This window comes from Sapajus apella, unplaced genomic scaffold (genome assembly GCF_009761245.1).
Source record: "Sapajus apella isolate SASKATOON/1434 unplaced genomic scaffold, GSC_monkey_1.0 scaffold45, whole genome shotgun sequence".
Lineage (NCBI taxonomy): Eukaryota > Metazoa > Chordata > Mammalia > Primates > Cebidae > Sapajus > Sapajus apella.
This window is the reverse complement of record NW_022436985.1, coordinates 11,039,899-11,051,298: the sequence shown is the minus strand read 5'-3', so window position 1 is coordinate 11,051,298 and position 11,400 is coordinate 11,039,899. Positions and strand designations below refer to the sequence as shown.

The following is an 11,400-nucleotide window of genomic DNA, read 5'->3' as shown; positions in this document are numbered from 1 at the left end:
TTTTTTTGAGATGGAGTTTCATTCTTGTTACCCAGGCTGGAGTGCAATGGTGCGATCTCGGCTCACCGCAACCTCCACATCCTGGGTTCAGGCAATTCTCCTGCCTTAACCTCCTGAGTAGCTGGGATTACAGGCACGTGCCACCATGCCCAGCTAATGTTTTTGTATTTTTAGTAGAGATGGGGTTTCACCATGTTGACCAGGATGGTCTCGATCTCTTGACCTCATGATCTACCCGCCTCGTCCTCCCAAAGTGCTGGGATTACAGGCTTGAGCCACCGCGCCCGGCAGTAATTTTTGTATTATTAGTAGAGACAGGGTTTCACCACATAAGCCAGGCTGGTCTCGATCTCCTGACCTCAGGTGATCCACCCTCTTCAACCTCCCAAAGTGCTGGAATTACAGGCATGAGCCCTCATGACCGGCCCCATCAGTCTTTCTTTAAATAGATTTGGAATTTTTTTACCACCCAAACCAACCATGAGCAAGGACTTTAAATATGTTTTTAAATTGTTTTCTGGTTATTTCTGGTTATTTTGCTGATAAGAAATTTATTGAAACATCATTGTGATTCATCTGAGTTAAATTACACCTCCCTAGAATATTACAATGTCAGTTTATTTCCACATAACCTCCTCTAACATTTATTTTACTCTTCTTTTCATCCTTCTCACACTGTGTACCTGAATTTCTCCCATACCTGGCCTTCTGTGGAATTTCCCCTTTTTTTTTTATCTGTTATCATACTGTGTTTTGTTTCTGTAGAGATTGGATTTCACTATGTTGCCCAGACTGGTATCAAACTCCTGGGTTCAAGACATCCTCCTACTTCGCCCTCCCAAAGTACTGGGGTTATAGGCATGAACTACTGTCCTGACCATAGTGTCCTTTAAAACACACAAGTTTGATGCATGATTTCATTCTCAGAATCCTACTTTCAGAACTCTCCTTCCTAATCAAACAGCTTAGTTCATGCAGTTAGTTGATAGAATTTCTTAATGATAGAAATAGACTGTAAGATATGGCTTGAGTGTACTATAAGAGTGCAATAAGTATATAGAGAGCTATAAATATTATGAGAAAATAGGCTTTTTAAAATGTGTCTAGAAGTACATATGTTTGTATGTTCATATGTAAACACAGCATGTTAACAATATCTAAATTTTTTCATATCTTTTTCTCCAGAAAATACATTTGAGGTAAAACTGCTTAAAAATAGCTCAGGTCTAGGATTCAGTTTTTCTCGAGAAGATAATCTTATACCGGAGCAAATTAATGCCAGCATAGTAAGAGTTAAAAAACTCTTTCCGGGACAGCCAGCAGCAGAAAGTGGGAAAATGGTTGTAGGAGATGTTATCTTGAAAGTGAATGGAGCCTCTTTGAAAGGACTATCTCAGCAGGTGAGCCCCTAGCATGTGGAATATAGCATTTTTAATGAGATGAAGGGCCTTTCAGGCTGGTTTCTAATGCTAGTTTAACTGTACCTTCATTTGTCATTCATGGTACCCCCAGGAAGTCATATCTGCTCTCAGAGGAACTGCTCCAGAAGTATTCTTGCTTCTCTGCAGACCTCCACCTGGTGTGCTACCGGAAATTGATACTGCTCTTTTGGTGAGACTTATGAAACTAATTTACATTTTTATAGAATATCAGTTTCACAACTAATTCAGCTGTAGTGGTTTCATCATGAATTGTTCTCCTGGGCTTCATACCTAGCTACTTCTTTAGGTAGGCGTGTTATCTTGTGTGTGACAACTTCTTTGAATGTATTCCATATTTGTATGATAATATAAAGTAATTCAATTCACCTTCTCTTCTCCTCTTTCCAATTCTACAATTCTAGGATTTGGGGAATTTGTTTTCTAAGCACAAATAGAAATAGTATAATACATAAAGTATGGTTACAAAAACCTTTTGTCCATTTTTCCATTGAACCAAACAAGGAAGAGTAAGTCAGTCTTATTCTGAGCTAGTTTGGATTAAAATGAGAATTCTTCAGAATTTTAGCCTTTAAAAAAAAAAAAAAAAAAACACTAGAAGTCACAGATAAAGGGATGTGTTTACCCATTTACCTTTTTTATGTCAAGGAATAGCTAAGAGATCCAAAATGCTGACTTACAAATTATTTACTGACAGATAGGAATCGGAATGTAACTAGATTTAGATTCAGCTGGTCACTGCTCAGAGGCCATACACAAGAGATGAGAGTTGGTAGGAAGAAAAGCAGGTTTATTTGGAAAACCAGCAAACTGAGAAGATGGTCATCCTAAAGTACCACCTTAAGTCAGTACGGATTTCAGGCTTGTTTTAAGTTAAGAGCAAGAGGAAGAGAAGGGGGTTGGGATCAAGAGGTGACCGATGACCACAGACATCTGGCTGCCAGCAAGGATTTGAAGAGGTTGGGAACTTCTTTATCCTTAGTCAGGTCACAATGCTCCTATAAATGTTTAACAAAACATATTTCATTGTTTACATACTTCTTCCTTAATCCCAGAGTTAGTTTTTAAAACTACATGATTATTGTTTTTGCATATTATTTCAGTGCTCTAAAATTATCCTTGCCTACGTGCAGAAATGGATAAAGGCTTCTTAAACAAAATGGAGTTATGTTCATCATTTCACTATTTCAATGTTACACAAGCATAGATGAATACTATTCTCATTAAAGAAAGACTGCTTTTGGCCTGTCTACTTAAAATAGCCTGCTACCAGTGAATGGTGACTCCTGGGTATGAGAGGCAGGATTATCTGTGCCAGAAGCTTTCGTCCTTATTTTGGGGGAAGAGGAAGTATTAGGAGGACATTAACAGGAAAATAACATTTCTGTAAGCTGCATTATAAATAGCATTTCAAAAGACTACATTGATTTGAGGCACCATATAGGAAGAACTGAATGGAACTCTCTTGATGAGTGTATAAGTTGGTATCAGTTTTTAGAAAACAATTTGGAATTACTTAATTAGGCTACTAAAAATGTCCTATATTCTGACAGTATAGAAAATTACAAAGTAATAGAAACTCAAGTAAAAATTTGCATACAAAGAAGTTGTCCTGGATTTCTATTAATAATGAAAAGCTAGAAATAACTCTATGTTCAAAAAAGGGAGAAAGCTGAAATAAATTAAACGTATAGTCATCCATTGCACCATTATATAGGCATTAAAATTGCTTTTAAAGCATATTTAAGGATTTAGGAAAATACTTATCCTAGAAGTCTAATTTTTGAAAGTATGAGACAAAACACAATATATAACATTACTCTAGTTCTAACTTAAGGTATAAATTTTACAATATTAACTGTTATTTATATATTATTTTCTCTAGTGAACATAAATTAATTTTATTAGAAAATTCAATGCATATTTTAGTAGAAAGTTGTTCAGTGATTTATTTTCAAATAAATGCTTCTAAAATTCATATAGGTGGTCACAGATCTCTTTAAATGTGTCCATTACAGACTCCACTTCAGTCTCCAGCACAAGCACTTCCAAACAGCAGTAAAGACTCTTCTCAGCCATCATGTGTGGAGCAAAGCACCAGCTCAGACGAAAATGAAATGTCTGACAAAAGCAAGAAACAGTGCAAGTCCCCATCCAGAAGAGACAGTTACAGTGACAGCACTGGGAGTGGAGAAGATGACTTAGTGACAGCTCCAGCAAACATACCAAATTCGACCTGGAGTTCAGCTTTGCATCAGACTCTAAGCAACATGGTATCACAGGCACAGAGTCATCATGAAGCACCCAAGAGTCAAGAAGATACAATTTGTACCATGTTTTACCATCCTCAGAAAATTCCCAAAAAAACAGAGTTTGAGGACAGGTATCATAATATTATGTGAAGCTCTCAAAGCAACTGGTTGTTGTTAGTAGCAGTAGCGGCAACGTGCATTTCTCTAAAAATGAAATGTATGTATCTGTGACCTTCACAGTGGTTAGGCAGAGGATGACTCTATTGGATGTCTAGCTATTGTGACTGATAGTTTTAGTTAGCAAACAAGTAAGCTCTCTAGTCAGTCAGTTTGAGTATCCCTTCCCTCTTGAGCATATTTACTAGTAACTGAGAAAGTTATTTGTATTTCACCATTAATCATACTACTTAACCAGAAACAGAAGAGACTTATTTAGGTAGTGACACAGTAGGAGACCAAGGACCAGAAATATAGAGGGGAGATAAGGGCAGAGAGTTTGCAAAAGGTGAGACACAGAAGATGGGGAAAGAAGAAATGATTGAAAACATAGAAGCATACAAAGAGAGAGACTACATCAATACCTCGAATAATTATTCATACATTTTACTGTTTGGTTATATGTTTATATGTATCCACATCCAACCATATTTGTTCAAGTTTTTTTTATTTCTATTTTATCCAAAATAACCACAGGAGTCAGACTTTTATTCTTCTTTCTTCTTTTCCTTATTATGTTGAAACACATATTAACATTCTGATAACATTAGCTTCAGCTTTGAATTAACAACTAGGAATAACATTAGCTTCAGCTTTGAATTAACGACTAGGAATCAAGATAATTCTGTTTAACCTATCTTGCTGACTTTATGCAGCTTAAAGAGTTTCATCAAAATAGAACCTAGGCCGAGCATGATGGCTCATGTCCGTAATCCCACCCCTTTGGGAGGCCGTGTCAGGTGAGTTGCTTGAGCTCAAAAGTTCGAGCCCAGCCTGGGCAACATGGCAAAACCCCATCTCTACTAAAAATACAAAAATTAGCTGGGCATGATGGTGCACACCTGTAATCCCAGCTACTTGGGTGGCTAAGGCAGGACAATCGCGTGACCCTGGGAGGCAGAGGCTGCAGTGAACTGAGATTTCACCACTGCACTTCAGCCTGAGCAACAGAGTGAGACCCTGTCTCAAAAAAAAAAAAAAAGAAAAAAAAGAAAACCTAGGCAGAGAATAAATTATTGTTAATGTTAGCATTTAACAGATATGGAATAAATTCATAGTCCAAAGTCAGACAAAAAGTAACTAGGATCTCAATCAAAATCAGACATGAATGTTTGTTAAGCATTTCCTGGCACAAACTTACCATATTGACAATGAAAGATATTTGAAAATAGTCTTACTTCTTTGTCTCTGTAGTAATCCTTCTTCCCCTCTACCACTGGATATGGCTCCTGGGCAGAATTACCAACCCCAATCAGAATCTGCTTCCTCTAATTCGATGGATAAATATCATATACATCATATTTCTGAACCAGCTAGACAAGAAAACTGGACACCTTTGAAAAATGACTTGGAAAATCACCTTGAAGACTTTGAGCTGGTAAGTTGTTTTCTCTATATTTAAAAAAAAAAAAATCCATATTTTTTTAAAGAAGGTATAGTCATGCAGTTTCCCTTCAGGGAAAAACTATCTTTTAGAATAGCTTCCTATCTGTGTCTAATAAATGGATAACATACCTGGTATGTTTCTATGCTGAGAAATTAGGAAACAAGACAAAAAGACCTGAGTATAAATCCTGACTCTACCACTGACTTGCTACAATTTGGCAGTCTCCTATGGACCCATCACTTAATTCTTCTGAGTCTTGGTAGCTTTGGCTATAAAATGGATTAAGTAACCTGACAGGATTGTGGTGAAGATTAAATGAAATAACATGTAAAGCACCTAGTATAGTATCTGCCACAGAGTAGACCCTTAGTAAATATTATTTTTGTCTGCTTCTCAAATTCTGAAGAGTTACCTATTTAATTTTTAACCAAGTTTGAATGTATTTTTTTTCTCCTTCACACTTTTTTTGTGTGCCGAAATGGAATCCTTACATTGTAACAATAGTCCTAGAACTTCTAAACCTACAAGTAAGATTTGGAAAACAGTTTCCAAGTATAACATCTTTTACATTGATTGAAAGTTAGCCTTTTTAAATACTGCTTTATTAGCCAAGTAATAAATGTTTATTGTAAAAAATATGAAAAAACAGAGAAAAAGAAGATTAAAGCCACTGTAATCTTATCACCCCAAAACTGTTAACATTTTGGAGCTAACTTTCGAGGTACTTTTTTTTTGCCTATAATTGTGCATGTGTGTATTGGAGATGAGGGTTGTGCAACATCTACATCCTCAGTTTCATTCTTAGCAATGGAGTAAAATTAATCTTTAATTTTTCTTAGAAATATTTCACTCTTGTAAACAACCTATATGTCTCATTTGAAATCTTTTAAAAGTATATTTTGTTTATACAACAAAATTAATGAGATTGTGATACCCACCAAAAGACTTCATATTTTTACCAAAAAAAAATAAAAAGCTTTTTTGTGGCTCTTTGCATCTATCTTGGTTGTTTAGAAATGTGTGAAAATTTTTTCTGAAACTTTCCTCCAAAAATCATTCTTTTTCTGAACCTTTCCTCCAAAAATTATTCTCAAAGAATAACCACGATTGTGTCCTTATTTATCCTGAAAATACAAGAATGAAAGCATGAATAAATTCTGTCTCTGCTGTCTCTAGACAAACACATAATGTTGTACTTAACTTCTATGTGGGATGTAGTTGGGGGACAGTCTGTCTAGAGTCAGATAGACTTGACTTCTTCACTTGGGCAAGTTAAATAACCTTTTAAGGTTTGACTTTCTCCCCTGTTAATCAAGGGAAATAACAGGCATCTTTCTGTTTGTTTTTAGTGCAGAGTAAACAACCTAAAAGTATTACTGTTTTCTTCCCTTAGGAAGTAGAACTCCTCATTACCCTAATTAAATCAGAAAAAGGAAGCCTGGGTTTTACAGTAACCAAAGGCAATCAGAGAATTGGTTGTTATGTTCATGATGTCATACAGGATCCAGCTAAAAGTGATGGAAGACTAAAACCTGGGGACCGGCTCATAAAGGTGAGACATTTAAGAGGAATGGAGTGTTTGTGTAAATGTAGCCAAACAGCAAGCCAGAAAAAGAAGGTTGAATTATTGTAATACTGCATTTCTCTGTTTGGTTTATGTTTTCTATCTCTACCACTTCGAAGTAAAGACCTTTATATCGTTAACAGTTTGGGAAATTCGTTTTAATTTGAAAGTCCCATTAATCTTAGTTAAGGCATAAAGCAAGCTATCTCAGGTCTCAGGGACAGGATGTTTAAATTACTAAGAGGATGAATTTCCTAGATTAGCAAAATAATGATGTATTTGTTAGGAATTTAATATTATTTCATTGTAATGGCCTATGATTTCCATAATAAAGGGAATTACCAATAAATTCGAGATCACTATTGTGAATCTTTTACTAGCTAATACATATTACAAATTAGGGAGATTATTACATTTTCTTGGCAATTTAGCTTCTCTGTTCTAAAACTTGTGATCATTTGCCCCTTTCTTGTTTTTGTAGGTTAATGATACAGATGTTACAAATATGACTCACACAGATGCAGTTAATCTACTCCGAGCTGCATCCAAAACAGTCAAATTAGTTATTGGACGACTTCTGGAATTACCCAGAATACCAATTTTGCCTCATTTGCTGCCTGACATAACACTCACATGCAACAAAGAGGAGTTGGGTAATGAAAAGTCAAACTTTGTACAATATGATTTTCTTGATTAGATTAAGTACTCTTATGACCGAGAAATATTTTATATTTTTTCAAGGTTTTTCCTTATCTGGAGGTCATGACAGCCTTTACCAAGTAGTATATATTAGTGATATTAATCCAAGGTCTGTTGCAGCCGTTGAGGGTAATCTCCAGCTATTGGATGTTATCCATTATGTGAACGGAGTCAGCACACAAGGAATGACCTTGGAGGAAGTTAACAGAGCACTGGACATGTCCCTCCCTTCAGTGGTACTGAAAGCAACAAGGTACTCTGCAATTATTTATGAGTTTTGATTGTGCATGTGTGTGCATTTCAGGTCATTGATTATACTTACATTCTCAGAGAATATATTACTGAATTAGTAATTAATAGACTAATTGCCAGGAATTAATTTAAAACAGACTTCTTGATAGGCAATTTTGAAAACACTAAGTCAATAGTGTTTGGATACATGTCTGCACTCAATAAAATGGTTACCACATTTATCAGTTAGGATGTTTTCACTTGCAAGTAGTAGAAAATACATCTCAATTAAAGGAATTTATTGGGGGTTTTTTTGTTTGTTTGTTTTTTTGTTTTTTTTTTTTTTTTTTTTTTTTGAGACAGAGTTTCATTCTTGTTGCCCAGGCTAGGGTGTGGTGGTGTGATCTTGGCTCACTACAACCTCCGCCCCCCCAGGTTCAAGTGATTCTCCTGCCTCAGCCTCCCAAGTAGCTGGGATTACAAGCACCCACCACCACACCCCGCTAATTTTTATATTTTTAGTAGAGATGGGGTTTTATCATGTTGGCCAGGCTGGTCTCAAACTCCTGACCTCAGATAATCCACCCATCTCCACCTCCCAAAATGCTGGGATTACAGGTGTGAGACACTGTGCATGGCCAAGGATTTATTGGTTTATATTGGACTTCTAAAAGTCCAGAAATGAGGTAGTCATCAGGTAAAATCTAATCAGGTCTCTAGCTTAATTTCTTTGCTATTTTTAGTTATTCTCTACTCCCTGTATCAGTTCCTTTATGATAATCAAATGACTGAATCATTTTCATACTTTCCACCTACATACCACATCATATTACCTAGAGCAATCTTCAAACAGAAATCTCACCACTCACTACTATTCAAGCAAATACTGTGTGCCAGTTGCATTATGCCTAAATTAAGGTCAATCTCTAAGTTGGAAGCAAGGGATAAGAATATACAGATGCTCCTCATACAGTGGGGTTACATCCCTATAAACCCATGGTAAATTGAAAATATCATAAATCAAAGCCTCATTTAAAATTCCCAACCTACCAAACATCACAGCTTATTAGCCTAGCCTATCCTACCATAAAGAGTTTTACATTACTTATATTACATTATCCTATAGTTAGACAAAATTATCTAACATAAAGCTTATTTTATAATAAAGTAGCGAATATCTCATGTAATTTTTTGAATACCGTACTGAAAATGAAACACAGGATGATTGTACGGGTATTCAAAGTATGGTTTCTACCAAATGCATGTCACTTTTACAGTGTCATAAAGCTGAACCATCATAAGTTGGGGACCATTGGTATTGATTGACTTAAGCCAGTCCTGGCTCATTGCCAGAGCTGGGATAGGATTGATCCTACTGGAACCTCATGCCTGCTACCCATGAGGTGTAGAACTACTACATGTACCTTATAACAGTTACACATTATAAAAAATGCTAATAGCAACTTTTCTTTCACTTATAATGGAAGTAGATTGAGAAAATGTATTCCTTTCCTATTACTGCTGTAAAAAACTACCATAAGTTTAGTGGCTTAAAACAACACAAGTTTATTATTTTAATAGCTCTGAAGGTCTGAAATACAAAATGGGTCTTACTGTGGTAAAATCAAAGTGTCAGCAGGGCTGCATTCCTTCTGTATGTCCCAGGAGAAAATCTATTTTCCACCTTCAAATAAGACTCCTCAAATGCCTTCGTTTACGGCCCACTTCCATCTTCGAAGTCAGCAACTGCAGCACCCTCTGCTTCTGCTGCCACGTCTCTTTCTCTGACTCAGACTTTCTTGCCTCCCTCTTTCACTTATTAGGACCCCTGTGATTATAACAGGCCCACCCAGATTATCCAAAATAACCTCCCCATATCAAAATCTGAACCTAATCATATCTACAGTTTATTTTGCCATGTGAATAGTAACATCTTCAGAGGTTCGGAGGATTAGAACAGAATCTTTAGAACATAAACATCTTGGAAGGAGATTATTCTGCCTACCACAATTTACAGGAATCCAGACTTTCTAGATTACAGACTTAAGTTATATAAAGGGAAAATTCACATTTTTGTTTGTGAATTATTTCTTTTAAAATATGGGAACTTGTTAAATCATTGACAATAAACTAATTTGTTCCTTCTGATCCTGTAAATTAGATTGTGTACCTTATTCCCCCTTGAACATAATCTTTGACTTGATTCCTTCATATATGTCTAAAATTGGATTGGCATACAATCGTTTTCATAGGTCTAGTTGAATGTTAATTAGTGGGGGAGGAAAGTCTTCAAACAACCTGAAAGTATTTTTGTGAAAATTAACATTTTTGCTAAGCTTAGGTCAAACTGAATATTTTGCCTCAAAATTAGTAGAGCACTCTTCAGCCCTACCTTGAAGTCATTTTCTTTTGTCTTTCTACTTAGCTATAGTCACTAAAAATGCAGTCATGGTAGTCACAATTACTTTCTCTTTCATTCTTCTAGCTCTGTCTTCATTGTTGTGTGTCTGTCCTCTTTTATTAAAGTCCATAGGGTAGCAATAAAGGAGGGATGTATATTTGTGAGACAATTATCTGTATGTCCACCTTGTAGAGACTCCTCATACTCCTTGGTTTATGGCCTCCTTCCTTAAAGGGAACTAAAAGGGTTTGGGATTTTACTATACTTGCAAGCTAATAAGCTAGCCTGTCTTTGTTACATGGATGCTGGCAGAAGACGTAAAACTCCTGAATCAGAGATAAAAGACTATTACTAATGCATAGCAAGCAGCATGAGCATGGCATTTGTGTCAATTCCGCATGTCTTCCAAGTCCCATCAAAATAACATGTGGACCTGTGGATTTGTACACATGCAATGGGTTGTATTATAGAAGAGGAATGCTACAAGAAGAGCCTTGGGAACCCACCATTTTATAGCAGTCTGTAAGAAAGCCTGTTTTTTTTGTTGGGGGAGAGAAGTTACCACATCCTTCATGGTTGCTCACTACAGATACAGCCTTGAGAAATGGCTCAGATAAAAAGAGGTCAGGACCTTGCATTTTGGGGGTAGTCAGAAAGAACATACAGGGGTGCTCAGAATCTGAGGTATATTGTCTCTTCCAATACTGTATACCTTTAGGCAACTCCCCTTTTCCCTCAATTATCAGCAACAGTAAGATTACGTACTAATCTTCTATTTATTTTTTTTTTAAAAAAAAAAAAAAAAAAAAATAGAATTAAAAAAAAAATGAAGGAGAGGAAGAAAGAGAAAGAAGAGGGAGAGTGAACGGGGGTGTTTCTTTATTGCCCGGGCTAGAATGCAGCCTAAAAATGGGTATGCCTGTAATTGTGCTTAATAATAGAGACATAAAAAAAAAATGAGGGAAGAAAATAACAAACAAGCAGCCAACCAATATTTCATTTAAACCTGTAAATAGATGTGATGTGGTCCTGATAAGAGTGTATATTTTGTGTATTTAAAGTGGAGAATTCTATAAATGTTAGTTAAGTTTACTTGTTCCGGATCTGAGTTCAAATCCTGGATATCATTGTTGATTTTCCGTCTCATTGATCTGTCTAATATTGATGTTGAAGTCTCCCACTATTATTGTGTGGGAGTCTAAGTCTCTTTT

The 11,400-nt window shown here is 36.1% G+C and overlaps 1 protein-coding gene across 9 annotated transcripts in view; it reads left to right on the top strand.

Moving 5' to 3' along the window:
- The window catches only part of PTPN13 (protein tyrosine phosphatase non-receptor type 13), a 208,489-nt gene that overhangs the window by 166,202 nt on the left and 30,887 nt on the right, over positions 1 to 11,400 (top strand). For all 9 annotated transcript variants that reach the window (XM_032239688.1, XM_032239695.1, XM_032239689.1 and 6 more), the window contains 7 exons: positions 1,186 to 1,400; positions 1,513 to 1,611; positions 3,458 to 3,822; positions 5,102 to 5,285; positions 6,688 to 6,846; positions 7,340 to 7,511; positions 7,600 to 7,810. In XM_032239688.1, the coding sequence (XP_032095579.1) occupies positions 1,186 to 1,400; positions 1,513 to 1,611; positions 3,458 to 3,822; positions 5,102 to 5,285; positions 6,688 to 6,846; positions 7,340 to 7,511; positions 7,600 to 7,810 (1,405 nt within the window). The remainder of the gene's footprint in view (positions 1 to 1,185; positions 1,401 to 1,512; positions 1,612 to 3,457; positions 3,823 to 5,101; positions 5,286 to 6,687; positions 6,847 to 7,339; positions 7,512 to 7,599; positions 7,811 to 11,400) is intronic.